The following is a 15,920-nucleotide window of genomic DNA, read 5'->3' as shown; positions in this document are numbered from 1 at the left end:
CCTGGAGAAGCCGGGCGAATCGCAGCTCGGGGAGGGGAGGGACAGACCCCGCCCCGCCCCTCTGCCTGCCCCCCGCCAGGGACGGACCCCGCCCTTCTGTCTGCCCCTCCTCCCCCGCCCCGTGCGGAGCCGGCCGGCGCTGGTGGTGGCGGGACATGCGCAGAGCGCCGGGCGCAGGCGGCGGTGGGCCGGGCGCGCGCTCGTACTTTCTCTCCTGCGGGAGCGGCGGGCGGGCGGGCGGCGCTGCGGGGGGCGCGGCCGGCCGGCGTGGGAGCGGCGCGAGGCGCCCGTCAGCCCCAGCTCATGGACGCGGACCGTGTGGCTGGGACCGCCGTGGCGGCGGGACCCTCGAGTCCGCAGCGCCGCTTCTAGGGGATGCGAGCGGCAGAACTTGAGCTGCGGTGACCCGAGCCGGGGGAGAGCGAGGCAGGCGGCGGCGGCGGCGGCGAGTCCCCAGGGACCCTCGGGCCGCGGGTGCGGGTGAGGGCAGCGGCGGCGCGGGGGCTGGGGGCAGAAGTGATGCGAGCGCGCCCGGGGAAACTGCCCGCGGCCACCAGGAGCATCTGCCGCCGGCGCCACTGCGCGCGGCCCGGGACCCGGCCATGGAGGCGCTGAACGGCCCCGCGGGCGGCGGCTCCCCGGACGCGAAGCCGCAGCCGCCTGGCCAGCACCACCGCCACCACCACCTCCACCCGCTGGCCGAGAGGAAGCGGCTGCACCGCGCACCCTCGCCCGCCAGACCCTTCCTCAAGGACCTGCTTGTGCGGCCAGCGGCGCACGGGCCGGCTGCCCCCTCCTCGGCTCGGGCCCCGCCGCCCGCCGCCCCGCGCTCGCCCAGCCTTGCGGGCAAGACGCCGTACTCGCCCGTGTCCCTGGCTGCGCCGGGCCGCCTTTCTCGGCGCGGCGGCGGCGCCCCCGGGGCGAAAGATAAGCCCCCGGCGGGCGCCGGGGCCAGGGCGGCGGGCGGCGCCAAGGCCGCCCCAGGCCCCAGGAGGGCGGCGCGCGCGGCGCCCGCCGAGCTGCTGCCCCGGTCTGGGAAGCCGCCACCGCTCGGAACCGAGCCGGCGCTGGCAGCTGCCAAGAACCGCAAGGCCCGGCGCGGCTCTGGGCCCCCCGGCGCGCCTCCGGCTCGGGCCGCCGAGCCCCCGTCGTCCGCCCGGCTCCCTGCCGTGACCCTCCCAGTGACCTCGGCGGCCGCCGCTGGCGCGCGCATCAGCTCCACGGATAGCAGCTCCGACCTCTCCGACTGCCCATCCGAGCCCCTGTCGGACGAACAGCGCCCGCTCCCCGCCGCCAGTAGCGACGCCGAATCGGGCACCGGCTCCAGCGACCGGGAGCCCCCGCGAGGAGCCCTCGCGCCGAGCCCCGCAGCCCAGGGCGCACCGCCGGGCAGCCCTGAGTCCCCCGCGCTGCTCGCAGCGTACCCCGGCGCCAGCACTTGTCCTGGGGGCCGGAGCAGCCCGGGCGGGGTCTCTGAGGGGTTCCCTGGGTCCGGCCCGGCAGACGATGCTCGGGGCCGCGCGCCACTAGAGCGAGCGGCCCCCGGGAGGGGGGAAGGAAGCGGTGGGACCCCCAAGGAGCCCAGCCTGGACGAGCAGCCCCGGATGGTGCCAGCGGCGGCGGAGGAGGAGCTGCTGCGGGAGATGGAGGAGCTGCGCTCGGAGAACGACTATCTCAAGGTGAGCGGCGTGTCCCGGGGCCGGATGCCGCAGAGATCCACGAGCACGCCCTCGGGGCTGTACGAGCGCCTTCTCGGTCTCCCTTCCTCCCCGCACATGCTGGGCGCTGGGACCTTGAGCCAGAACTTCGGAAGGCTCAGAACCCCAAGACTTGTGGGGCCCAGCCAGTGTGCGTCTACGCTGCTCTTTCTAGAAGTTTTGCGTATACCGTGGCACCTCTTGACGTTTGGGGGTACATATTGGGTACCTCAGCCGATCTTCCCGTCCCCTGTGTGCCCACCCTCACCTGTGGGAGGGTTCCCCCAGCGAAGGAGCGCGGTCCGGGAAATTGCGTGTTTGCGTCGGTTTCGGCCACCGGTTCTCCTGCCGGCGGAAAAGAGTGAGGTGCCTGCGGGATCTCCTCGGGGCCCCTGTGGCACAGAAAGGACCCCACCGTTTTCGGGGGGTAAACCTTAAGTCCAGGGGTCTCTTGAGTGTTCCGCTGGCGGGTCCTTTGTGAGTGTCCTGAAGCCGGGCATTTCTGTGTTAGGAGAGCCCGATTCCTTCTTACGCAAAGACTTTCGAGGGAATCGCAGCCTCCGCCGCCCTGCCTCTTGAGTCCTCTGGGGCAAGGCCTGTTGATGATGGCCTCCCGGTGTTGTTAGCATTAAGGCACTTAGACCGACTCCATCTTTTCTCAGAGAGGAGGCTGGTACTGCAGAACAGAGGGGCTAGGCGACACTGGCCTGCCAGAGGACCGAGGTGCGGCTGTTAGAGTAGTAAATAACTCGGTGGTACCTGTCAAGATTCTGATAAATATCCGCCCAAACCGAGGGAGTGGCCTTCCTCCCTCGGTGGGTAGTGTGATTTGAGCTGTTTTCTCAGATAGGCCTACCCCATTTAGGGCCAGCCTTTGGCTCCAGCCCTACGGCCTAGGTTTTTCAGGTGAATGGTGGTGGCGTGTGCTGTTCAGACTGGGATGAGAGCGCCTTAGCTGCTGGGTAGTCCTAAACCTTAGCCTTATCAGGAGCTGCTCTAACCAAGTGTTGTGGAAAAGGGAAACAGTGAGGCAGAAAAAGCGAGGTGAGAAGAGAGCAGATGGGCACCTGGGTGCGATGTTCCAAGTTGACACATTGGCTTTTGCCACCTCTTACATAACAGACAGGAGAGTGAAATCCCAGAGTGCTGAAGAGAAAGGGCAGCTGTGTTGTGTGTCACTCTATCAGGAAAACAGCCCTTTGCAAATCCTCAACACAGGAGCGCTCTCTGTAAGCTAACATGAGCTAATCTTGTTCATTTTTGTAGCCCCAGTCTTAGCATAATCCCTGGCCACATGACTGCCGCCAGACCAAAACCCAGTGCCGTGGAGTCGGAATGACTGCTGAGCAACAGACAATTGAGTTTCTTTAGAAAAAAAAAAAAAAAGTTCTCCGTACACTTCTGATGTTAAGGTAGCCAACCCGACATCACTTCAGGGTTCCTCTCTGGATAACTTGCTATTTGCCTAATTTTTTCACTGTTAGATGCTCAGTGAATGAAATGGGCTTCTGCCCTGGTGCCCACCCTGATGTATTTGATATGTCAGTTGATCCTCAACAACACAGGAGACTATGTTATCATAACCCCAATTTCATAGACAAGGATATTGAAAACCCAGTAAGGTCAAATGACTTGCCCAAGGCCACACAGCTATAGTAAGTGGGGAAGCTTGTATTTCCTTGTCTCCAGAGCCTTCGTCTCCAGAGCCTTTGCACTTTTCTCTGTACCTGGCTTCCCCTCTGTTTCCAGTGAGGCTACTTAGAAGCACTGCTTCAGAGTCATTATATTAGTGCAAAATGTACCCTGTGTTTGGCTCTTCTAGGGAACATCTGTCTTCTTAGGTGAAGGGTCTGTCATTAACACCTGTGCAGTAGAACCCACTGGAAATGTTAAATTTGTGGAAAATGTTCAGCTGCCCTTTTCTATGAGGAAAGCACTGCGGCCACCTAACTGTGCCATGTGCAGCACCAGCCCGTCCTTGGACAGCAGGAGAGAAAAGTGGGCAGAGAAGACCAGAAAAAGTTGGCGGAAAAGGAGAGCTGGGCCATGCATACGTGCGAGTTACATGGCTGATCATTCAAAAGCTTAAATTACAGTACAAGAAGTCCCTGGGTTACGAACGTCCGACTTACATACAACCCGTAGTTGTGAACCAACCTTGTAAAGCCTACTGTAGTAAAAACTCAAGATACAAACAGTGGTTCGTAATAACAAACAGATAATACTTTGGTATCAAAACATTATTACTGCATTTTTATGTTAAAGATGTTTTAGTGTATTGGGAAGTGTTTCTTACACGTGGAGAAATACACTATATACTACATATTAAGACAAACTTTTGGCTAACTGACGTTAGATACAAACCGTACCTAACGGCTCTGACTTATGTACAAATTCAACTTAAAACAGATTTAGGAATGAAACTCCTTTGTAATCTGGGGACTGCCAGTAGTTCATTCAGGAAAGAAACACAAGAATCCGGATGGACTTTTCTAAAGGTCAGAGCCTGCCTGCTTGTGGAAAATTGAGCTAAGAGCTTAACGACCTCATAGGACAAAAGGCAGAAGTCAGGCCTTGCCACGTGACCGTTAGAGCACGCACATTGTAATCGTTGTTTAGCGGTACTTTTCTTAGATGGTGGATAAAAGCGCATCCTTGACCTTGTGCTTTCCTTGGGAATATTGCACAGAACTCTCACGAGTAGAGGCAGCATCTGCCCGTTCAGTTAGCAGAAGAGCCTCAGTGTCATTGGTGACTGCCCATCACCTTGGCCAGAAGTTGTGCTTTGATAAATTCTGGAGGACTGTGACCACATACAGGATCGCATTCTTTCCCGAGTCAGTGCTGTCACTGTTGCTGTAAAAGGCTGTCACAGTTTCTGAGCTAGAATGACCAAAGAGTAATCAAGGAGAAAAATAAGGTCATCAAAACCATAGAAGGCCATCTTATTGACCAGGAAATTCAAGTGTTTTTAGCCAGACTGCTGTGTTGTTTTGTTTTTTTAAATAGCAAATGTGTCCCCTACACACCTTTCCTAACTGAGCGCTGTATGGGGCTGCTCCGGAACTCATTTTCCATTCCTGGCTCCACCTACATTAAAGGTACCGAGGTGACTAGGTGAAAAAATGCAAAAATGATTCAACCCAGGAAACTGGCTTTTTACGTGAAAACACAGTCAGAAAAGCACTCTTGTCTTCCTTTGACTTCTGATGAACCTGAATATATTTGGAAGTTTTCAGAAATTAAGGGGAGCAGTTGAATTCACTTATCCAAATGCCTTTGCTTCTTTCTCAAGCAAAACCCGGACATGTTCCTTAACGATGAAGACTTGGGCTAAGTGCTGGTGTTCCTTCCTCCTGCCTGCCCTGACTGTGTTTTGCTCAAGTGCTCCGAGACAATCAGACAAGCCTTGTGCTCGTGGTGAACATACTAATCGTGCTGTCTGTTTCCACAGGCTTCTCAGGAGGGCTTCATCGCTCTGAGTTTATTGACCTCTCTTGAAAATGCTTTTAGTGTTGCAGGGCTCACACGCCTCTCCTCCCCACATGAGTGTCCTGTAATAGCACTCGGTTCCTGCAGGGTGAGGGGCCTGGGTGTGGGCAGGGCCGTGTTTCTCTTTACCTCCTCAGGTATTTGAGAATTACTTTTGATAAAAAAAAAAAAGAAACCAAAAAACAAGTCAGTGCTAGCTGCAAAGTGAGATAAAAGTGATCTTTTTTTAGGTGACTGTGCTCCTAAGGGAGATTATCGTGAAGGTCGTCTTGATTTTCCAGGCTGCAGGAGATGACACTGATCCTCCTAACTGCCCTATTTCTCACGTGAGGTAGTCCTTTGACTGGCAGGCTCTGGAGTGGGGTGTTACAGTTCCCCTTGTGGCCTGGAGGGGAGACACTAGAGGCAAGAACAAGCATTACCAGCGCTGTCAAGGGCTTTCAGCTCCCCATCCCCTCCTCTGGTTCCCCACTTTTTAGCCCTCTGGAGGGTGAAGGTGGAGAGTATTCCTGGTTCTCTCCTGACATAGCCGATTTCCACACCCATTCTTTAGTCAGTCTGTGAAAGAACAGCTATAATAGTAACCTTAGGTGGCAGGATAATGCAGATGGGGGCAAATGGGGCCCATCAGCAGCGGCATGAACTGTCACTTTGGTAAACAATGGTGACTGGCTCCAGCCTCCTTATCTACAGCTGGGACTCCTTGGAAAACATTTCCATTGTCCAGAGGGAGATGAGGTAGATTATTTGTATATTACAATAGATGATAGTTTCTGTCTGCAGCTCCCTGAAGATGGAACTATTGCAACTGTAGCCAGATGACTGCCCCTCCTGTCTAACTTGGGTCTATTTAAAGAGGGGTTATTAAAATAGAAATAGTTACAGTTTTCAGGTTGTTTAAACGGGATGAAAATTTGAATAAAGTTATCAGTATGATCAAGAGTGTTTATTATATAAACCAAAAACCAAACCAAACCTCTTGCCGTCGAGTCGATTCCAACTCACAGCAACACTATAGGACAGAGTAGAGCTGCCCCATAGAGTTTCCAAGGAGCGCTTGGTGGTTTTGAACTGCTGACCCTTTGGTTAGCAGCCGTAGCACTTAACCTCTACGCCCACCAGGGTTTCGTTGTTATATAAAGAAACCATAAGTTCAGTTTTTATATTTGTGGATAAAATTGTTTTCCTCTTAGAGGGTTTCATTATTTTAATCTTGTTTTACTCTAGGGTACCTCATTATTCCTCTAATTTGATATTTGGATGTGTATATATGTGTGTGTGTGAAGCCCTGGTTGCATAGTGCTTAAGAGCTCGGCTGCTACTCGGAAGGTTGGCAGTTCAGACCCCCCTGCCGCTCCTTGGAAACCAACCCTATGGGGCAGCTCTCCCCTGTCCCACAGGGTCACTCTGAGTCGGAATCGACTCGATGGCAGTGGGAATGTGTGTGTGTGTGTGTGTGTGTAAATAAAATGAGGCTTGATTTGTTACCTGCAGACAAATAGTTGAACAGCTTTACACTACTCCAAGATTTCATTTTATATAAAAAAATTTTGAAAAATATATTCATCTAAAACTAGATTAGCTTTTCAATGACATAACGATTTACCACTTAAGTATTGGCAGACCTGATGTTAATTTACTGTAAAACTGTTTATGAAGGAAAGGTTTTTTTTCTGATTAATTCCTTAATATAAAAACCAAGAGTAATTTTCCACTTTTACTTACAGTTGCCAGGTTATATCTGCTGGAAATATTATATCTTCTGCCTGATTTGGTTTTCTTAGACATTTAAATGGCAGACATCTTTAAGGTTCTGAAATAAAATGATTTCTAAATTGAAGCATGCTTTCAGAAAATTAATATAATGTTAGTTTAAAAATCACTGTCCAGCATGACCCTAATCTGAACAATCACAGTTTTTGGTTTTCAAACAGCTGGTGTAATTTGGTTTTCTTTTGTAACTTCACTGAACCTGAAAATTGCTTTTTCAAGGCTATATGACAACATTGGCCTTGGCCCCATCTCTGCAGGCTAGTGTTGGGAAGCCGTTGGAACTTTTGGAATCTCAATTTCCTCTTTTTAAAATGGGGGCATTAGTATCTGTGCTGCTCATCGCAGTGCTTTTTGGAGGGCCAGTTGCTGTAATGGATATGATTGTGCATTGGCAATTGTAAAGCTCTAAATGTTCGGTTGCTTTTATTTACACTGAGGGTGGGCTTTTAAAAGTGCAGTTTAGTGTCTGTTAGGTTTCATCTATAGCACATAATTTATAGTATTTACTGGAAAACGCACATATTTGGAACCAGACAGCCCTGCGTTTACAGTCTGCCTTCTGTTTATTAGCTGCGAGGCTTTGGGCAAGCTGATTTGTCTCAGTTTGGTTTTCTCGTCCATAAAGTGGGGGATAATATGTTCCTGGCAAAAAAGATAATGAAGGTAAAGTACTTAATAAAGGATGTCTTTATTAGTGTGGAAGTTTAGATAAGATATGAGTTATAAAATTAGTGATTCAAATGCATACAGTTATGGTCTGTCCCTAATTTTCTCTTCAGTACAACTCTTGTTGGTAAAAACGCTGTGGGGCAGTGATTTATTTATGCCAGAAAAAAAAAAAAAATGAGCTGTTTACATACGGCCTCCTCAGTGATTTATAGGTGTGTCCAGCCCTCAAACAGTTTTTTAGCCTGGAGGGATTGTTTACACATCTCTGTAACATCTCCAGCATTTAACATTAGATTGATAACAGCCCTCCTGTTTCGAAATCTGAGAACTAGAGAATGTTTTTATACCTGGAAGCTGTATCTTACATCTTCTTACTCTATATACTGTTTTAAAAACTTCTGTTTGATAGATCATCTTTCTAGAAGGAAAAGCCATCATAAAGGATTCCTGCCACGAGCGGAAGTCACTATGTATTTGTGTGACACATATATACATATATTGATTTAGTGGCTTAAATCAGTCTTCTTCACTTTTACTGCATTTATTGATCTTTTTTTTTTTTTTAAATTAGTTAATTGGACACAGAAACTTAAGTGTAGAAATCAGGCTCTTTCCCAAAGTCAGACCCATCAGATTCCTGGATGTGACCGCAGTGAAACTTGACCTTGATTTTGGAAGAGCTCTTTAATGCTTCGTCAAAAGAATGGCAACAACAAAGCACATTTTAAAGCTTGCCTGCCATCTTTGGTTGGCCCCCAGCAGGCACTGGGTTAGGGCACAGCTCCCTCAGTCTCATTAAAGCCTCAGTGTGTGGATCAGGCACCTGTGACAACACCCCTTTTGCTGAGTGTTGACAGTCCCTTTCCGATGTAGCTGTGCTCCGGGTGCTCCAGCTACCTGAAGAGCCCAGCCTTTCCATTCTGTTCATGGACATCCAACTGACAAGCTTTTATGTTGTGTCCACTAACTACCAGCCCCAGCAAGTCTTCCTACCGGGAACAAGATTTATTGGGAGAAATGTCTATAAGGGGGGGGGTGGGAAAGAAACTTGGTTAAGACACATTGAAACGCCTTATATTTTTATGTTTTTCACCATTGGCATAGAAATCCTATAGGAATACGTATTAGCCAAGAAGAAAAAGATTTCATTCATTTGACCACTAGGCAGTTGGTGAAGCTTTCTTTTTTATGTCTGTTCTCCTTGGTAGTCCAGTGAGACAGGCTCCATTTGGAGTCTTGATCAGGATAGTGTGAACACAGCAAGGAGAGTCTACAAGCTGGGGGAGGGGGGAATAAACTGCCACGTTTGTGCCCTTTCCAGCAGAGACCATGGGCTGGAGGATCCTCTTCACCCCATTTTGTGCCAACCTGCATTTTTCCATAAGGACTCCCAGTTTATTTGTTGCAGTTCTTAATCTTACCCAGGATAAATGAATCTTCAGGCGATTTCTTTCTGTTCAATTTCTTGCCCACCTGAAGGCGCAGATGTTGGGAAACCTTGTTCTTTATTGTAAGTAAATCTCAGGTTTTAAGAATGAATGCAGAATTAGTAAGAGTGGCAAGAATCCAGGAACAAACTGAGTAACAGTACGGAAGCGTACAACTTAGTGTGTCCAAGTTTGGGCGACAGTTTTTTTCCTTAAGCCTCAATATTGAACAACACCAGACGGAATGACTGAGAATCTCCTAGAGACTGTTATACCTCAATTTTCAAACTATTCAGGAAAATTCTCAGAATACTTTCATTAGTCTTCACCCTTCCAAATTGCTTCTAGTTAAAACCTTTTATACTTCGGTAGAATTTATATCTAGTATACTGAAGCTGCGGAGCCATGTTAGCACAGTGGTTAAGAGCTTGCCTGCTAACCAAAAGGTCAGCAGTTCGAATCCATCAGTTGCTCCCTGGAAGCCCTATGGGGCAGTTCTGCCCTGTCCTATAGGGTTGCTGTGAGTCATTTGACTTGACGGCAACAGGTTTTTTTGTTTTATACTGAAGCTACTTCTGGGGGCTTGGGAATAGTTTTTCATAACTGCGATACAAGACTGGAGCAACATAAAGGTGTAGTTACATCTGATTTTAGTCGTTGAGCTTACCTTTTAGTGTGGGTGACAATGATGAGAAAAACTGTAAATGATGTTGGACAGTGATAAGAGCTGTAAAGAAAGTAGACCAAGGCAAGGACTGGAGATGGTGGGGTGGGAGGTGGCCAGGGGAGGCAGGTGCGCAAATTATGTCTCCATGTGCTCTGCAGGGATGAGGAGAAGCACTTTCGGAAGAGGAAATAACAGGTGAACATAGGCTGGGACCTGTGAGGTGGGTGGGATGGGCGGTGAGGGGATAGGCCCAGGGCCAGGTCGTATTTGGTCTTGGAGGCCATGAGAGGACTGTAAAGAATGTCCTTGGTATGACAGGAAGCCCTTTGAGGGTTTGAGTTGGGGCTGGGGTGATCTGACTTACACACTAAAAGGAGAGCCGTGCTGCATGGAGAATAGACTCTGGGAGGATAAGCAGGGAGACCCCAGTGGACTAGATGGACCCCTGACACAGCTACTCTGATGGGGAGAGATTGCATGGTGCTGAGCTGACAGGACTGCTGCTGGGCTGCATGTGGAATGGAGGGAAAGAGGAGGATTCTCCTGGATTCGGATTATCTTCATGCTGACGGCAGTGTAGAATGGAGATGGGAATCAAGGATAGGGAAGTGGAAAAATTCAAACCCAACATTTTTTTCACATATTTGAGAAGGTTTCTTGTTTAGAAGGGTGAGTTGCACCTTAGTTACATGCTAAAATTTGCGTTGTGGAATAGAATTTTCAGGACATTTTGAAGGAATGTTTTAATTCCAGTGGCAGTTAACTGTTACTTATTGTCATTATCCCACTAAAGTTTATGTTCTTTGAAGGCTGGGTTGGTCTGATTCATCTTAGTACCTAGAGTGGGCCTTTGAGATATAGGCTAGGTCAATGTTCAGTTTGAATCTGTAGGTCTGTTTATTTGCAGATTTGATTTCATTTACGATTATGATAATATAAGGAAATAGTAGGAGTGGAATAAGTTCTAAGGCTGCTGTGAATACTCCAGGTGGGTTTTTAATGTCAGGGTATATAAGATGTGGACAGACCTTTGGTGATGTTACCTCATGTGAGCATGTATAGAGGCTGCCCTGCCAGGTTACATGTGTGGCTGGAAGCTGCTGGGTGTGGGTGCAGGCATTTTGTGTTTGGAGTTGAGGAGTGTGGGATGGGGGAGAGGGACACCACCTTTTTTGATGGTCTTGGCTTATAAATCTACTCTGTCTGGCTTGTGTAGGATGAGTTGGATGAACTTCGTGCTGAAATGGAAGAGATGAGGGACAGTTATTTAGAAGAAGATGTCTACCAGCTGCAGGAACTTCGGCGAGAACTGGACCACGCAAATAAAAACTGCCGAATTCTGCAGTACCGTCTCAGGAAAGCTGAGCAGAGAAGCCTGAAGGTGGCCCAGACTGGGGAGGTGGATGGCGAGCTGATCCGGAGTCTGGAGCAGGACTTAAAGGTACATGAGCAGGATCTCCACCTGGAAATGCAGGCGCAAAATGCTGACCCACTGACTTGCTATTTTATTTAATTTTTTTTTCCCTTTTTTTTTAAATTGAACTTTAGATGAAGGTTTACAGAAAAAACTAGTTTCTCATCAAACAGTTAGTATACACATTGCTCTCTGACATTGGTTAACAACCCCACAACATGTCAATGCTCTCACTTCTCAACTCTGGGTTCTCTATTACCAGCTTTTCAGTTACCTCCTGCCTTCCAGTCCCTGCCCCAGGGCTAGTGCTCCCATTTAGTCTTGTTTTGTTCCGTGGGCCCGTTCAATCTTTGGCTTAAGGGTGAAGCTCAGGAGTGACCTCATTACTGAGCTGAAAGGGTGCCTGGGGGCCGTATTCTCAGGGTTTCTCCAGTCTCTGTCAGGTCAGCAAGTCTGGTCTTTCTTTTTGAGTTAGAATTTTGTTCTGCGTTTTTCTGCAGCTCTGTCCGGGACCATCTATTGTGATCCCTGTCAGAGCAGCCAGTGGTGGTAGCTGGCACCATTTAGCTGACTTGCTGTTTTAATGTTCTTTTGAGTGTTTGTATTTGTCTCAGAAAATGTTAGCATCAACTTCGTTTCCTTTGTGGCTTATAGGTTGATGTGGAGTCATATGACTGTCGATAGCCAAAGATGTAAGTCTGTGATAATGTGAACTGGAATTTTAAAACCGGAGGAAAGTCGTAGTAATGGATTTATAGCACAAAATAATTAAGACCTGCTAATTGGTCTGACAGTCAGAAAGAAATTGTACAGAAATGCCTTCTGAAGATCTGAAATATTTTTTAAAAATCTATCAGTTATCAATTCAGTTATCATTTAAAGGCTGCTCTTAAAAGTTGATCATAATCACTTAACATTTTTATATTATTTATGTTTCTAGGATGCAGAACATCTGAAATTCCATGACCCTAGTGAGCTTGTATAGTGGTTATTAACTGAAGGAGAAGTGGTACCTCTAAGGACCATTGGCAAAAATGGGAGTGAGGCTAAGAAATTCTAGACTTTACACCATTTCTCTCTCTGTTGGCAGCGTCGCTCTCTCTGATCCAATCATCCAGTCATTTCTCTAGAGATGACTTATTTATGACGTTGTCCTCATTATAGGAGCACTTGTGAAATCCCATTTAGCCTTTCATTGTGATAACAAGAAAAGAATCTTTGTAATTCTATAAACCACTAACAAAGTGTTCTTCAGTGTGATTTAAGGGTGATTTATATTTCTCTTCCAAAGTCTCTTTTCTCACTTGCTGCTAGAAAGTAAAAATGTTCAACTGCATTTAGTATTAAAGCATTTTACCACACCAGAGCCACAGTAGACAATTTAAAGCTTAAATGCATTAAACATCTAATGCATACAAAGTTATTTGTTAATTTTAGCAGGCAGGTCCAATATTACCTTTAAAAAAAAAAAAAAAAACCAAACCCCTTGCTGTCAAGTCAATTTCAACTCATAGCAACCCTATGGGACAGACTAGAACTGTTTCCAAGGAGCAGCTGGTGGAGGGTAGGGTTATTCAAAGTGGCCTTTTAATCCAGGTAAAAGTCATATTCTCCCTCATAACGTGGATTTTGTGTTTTGTGTTAACACCCTCCTCCTTTAAAAGTGGGTTTATTGAATATCCCCAGGGTCTTTGCTCTTTGATGTAGTACCTGATAATTCTGTCTGTGAAGTTATTTGAACGTGTGCTAAGCAGGCAGAAAGCTCCCTGTCCTGATGATCGTTCCCTGTGGGTCTGTACAGGTAGCCAAAGACGTCTCTGTCAGATTGCACCATGAACTTGAAACTGTGGAGGAAAAGCGTGCTAAAGTTGAAGATGAAAATGAAATGCTCCGACAGCAGATGATTGAAGTGGAAATATCCAAGCAGGCCCTCCAGAACGAGCTGGAGAAACTGAGAGAGGTAACCCAGACAAGTACGGGGATGCCCCCCTCGCTTTAGTTGTTAGCCTGGCTGGCACTGAAGGGGTCCAACTCTGCTTGTTCCCTGAAGCAGGGCTCAGCAAGCCAAGGCCTGTTTATATGGCCCGAGAGTAGAGAATGGTTTTTACATTTTTTATAGCATTGTAGAAACAAACACAAACCTAAAAACCTAGGGCCGTCAAGTTGATTCCGACTCATAGTGATCCTATAGGACAGAATAGAACTGCCCCATAGAGTTTCTAAGGAGCGCCTGGCGGATTTGAACTGCCAACCCTTTGGTTAGCAGCCGTAGCACTTAACCACTACGCCACCAGAGTTTCTCCTAGAAACACACACATACACCCCCCAAAAGCAAAGAAGACAATGCAGCAAAAACACTGTGTGGCCTGCAAAGCCTAAAATATTTATTACCTGATCCTTTATGAAAAATTTCTTTTCTTATGAGCCGATCATTTATTCCTTTTATGTGTCAAAATTGAGTATATTATCACTAGCACACAAAGTTAAGCAGTAGCTTTTTTCTCTAGAATCTTCTAATGAGCTGGAGAATATGTTATGGTTGTCTATGAAAGCTGAATAAACGGATAATGTCTGTATGCTACCAGTTCTTATACCTCCAAATCAAAAAAACCCACTGCCATCGAGTTGATTCCGACTCATAGCATCCCTATAGGACAGAGTAGAACTGACCCATAGAGTTCCCAAGGAGTGCCGGGCAGATTTGAGCTGCTGACCTTTTGGTTAAAAGCTGTAGCACTCAACCACTGTGACACCAGGGTTTCCACTTGTACCTCAGCCAATACAATTTAAATATTGGGTTTTTTTTTTTTTTTTTTTAGGTGTGAATGTATTCTAGCAAAGATGTCTAGATGATGTATGTTTTTCGTTTGCTTATAGTAATGCAAATTCTATTCTCTTGTCGTCCATTGTAAGATTGAGGTGGCATATTTTCTTGGAAAATATCCTGCGTATTGATTTAATTAAAAACTATTGGCGAAGGCATTCAGATGATGGTTAAAGCCAGCGTATTACCTGCTAAGATATGGACCTCACTTAGCAGCTCAGTTTTCTGATTCACCCAGCCGTTACCCATCCAGCTAGCTGTTCATCCACCTACACCTGATTCAGGTACTGGCCTAGGCCCTGGGGGTACCAGGGTCGATGTGGCAGCACAGTCTCTGCCCTCAATTGGCACACAGATTGCAAAACAAGTCACAACAAAGTCATAAGTGCCGCTGCCTCTGGCTTCTCCCTTCCCCATCCTCGTCCCTGTTCTGCTGGCTTCCCTGCTGTTCCTCAGATGTGCGGGTTTTGCCTTCCTCATGCCTTCACTATGCACTCTAGAATGCGAGCTCCACTGGACAGGGCTTGTCCGTCTGGCTCACTGAGCCCAGGACGGTGCCTGACACACAGTAGTCACGCATGTGGGTGAGGGAATGAAGGGGTGAGAATATACAGCCATGGTGGTCAGAGCTTGCTGGAGGGACTCAGTGAGGCTGCACAGAAGGAGACACTTGAGTCTGAGTTCTTTCTCTCATCATGGTAACACTTGCCTGCCCTGGACTGGAGGGATTTCTCCTCTAGTTGTGGATCTCTTGCCTTTGCACTTACAGTTCCTGGTACTTAATTCTCTTGTTTTCCTTTGGTCTGAGTTTGCAAAAGGTATGTCGTAATGATTTTTTTCTCAAAATTTCCAATTTGAGTTTGACCTCAAGGATGTAGAAAACAACTTAGAAGTGTATTTTATAGATTGTATATTTGTGTGTGTGTAAATATATAAGTATATGTATACACACATAACTAGTTGCTATTGGATCACCTCCGACTCATGGTGACCCCATGTATGTCAGAGTAGAACTGTGCTCCACGGAGTTTTCCGTGGCTGATTTTTTAGAAGTAGGTAGCCAGGCCTTTCTTCTAAGGAGTTTCTGTGTGCACTCAGCCTCCACGCTCTCAGTTAGCAGCCAAGCACATTAACCGTTTGCAGCACCCAGGGATGTATACGTATATGTGTGTGTGTCCACTTCTGGTCAGCTGAGCTTTGACAGAGGACCAAAGTACATTAAATGGGGAAAAGACATTCTTTTTAGCAAATGATGCTGGCTAAACTGGATGTCCATCTGTAAAAAAATGAAACAGGACCCATAGTTCACACCGTACATAAAAACTAACTCAAAAATGGATCAAAAACCTAAATAAAAAATATAAAACAATAGTGATCATGGAAGAAAAAATAGGGACAACACTAGGGGCCCTAATACATGGCATAAATACAATACAAACCTTAGCTAACAATGCACAAACACCAGAAGAGAAATTAGATAACTGGACGCTCCTAGAAGTTAAATACTTACGCTCACAAAAGACTTCACCGAAAGAGTAAAAAGAGAACCTACAGACTAAGACATATCTGACATGGCTGTAATCTCTAAAATCGATAAAATACTTCAAAATATTAACAACAAAAATACAAATAATCCAATTTAAAAATAGGGAAAGGATATGAATAGAGACTTCTCCAAAGATGACATTCAGGCAGTTAACTGACACGTAAGGGAATGCTTGTGATCATTAGCCATTAGAGAAATGCAAATCAGAGCTACAATGAGCTACCGTCTCACTCCGATATTACTGGCAGTAACCAAAAAAACCAGAAAATAACAAATGTTGGAGAGGTTGCACGGAGATTGGAATTCTTATGCATTGCTCACGGGAGTATAAGATGGTGCAGTCACTGTGGAAGATGATTAGGCGCCTCCTTACAAACCTAGAACTAGAAATACTATATGATCCATTAGTCC

General features: G+C 47.2%; 1 protein-coding gene across 6 annotated transcripts in view; it reads left to right on the top strand.

Moving 5' to 3' along the window:
- The first annotated feature begins 237 nt into the window (after window positions 1–237).
- Window positions 238–15,920, top strand: part of MTCL1 (microtubule crosslinking factor 1) — a 156,661-nt gene continuing 140,978 nt past the window's right edge. For 5 of the 6 annotated variants that reach the window (XM_049900154.1, XM_049900153.1, XM_049900156.1 and 2 more), the window contains exons 1-3: window positions 238–1,679; window positions 10,942–11,166; window positions 12,941–13,099. In XM_049900154.1, coding sequence (XP_049756111.1) covers window positions 603–1,679; window positions 10,942–11,166; window positions 12,941–13,099 — 1,461 coding nt within the window. In that variant the 5' untranslated portion in view covers window positions 238–602. Of the gene's footprint in view, window positions 1,680–9,881; window positions 9,921–10,941; window positions 11,167–12,940; window positions 13,100–15,920 lie in introns of those variants that run through there. The other variant, XM_049900157.1, reaches the window with a different exon arrangement.

Source organism: Elephas maximus, chromosome 11 (assembly GCF_024166365.1).
Source record: "Elephas maximus indicus isolate mEleMax1 chromosome 11, mEleMax1 primary haplotype, whole genome shotgun sequence".
In the NCBI taxonomy this organism is placed as follows: Eukaryota; Metazoa; Chordata; class Mammalia; order Proboscidea; family Elephantidae; genus Elephas; species Elephas maximus.
The sequence above is the reverse complement of the archived record's forward strand: the minus strand, read 5'-3'. Positions and strand labels throughout refer to the sequence as shown.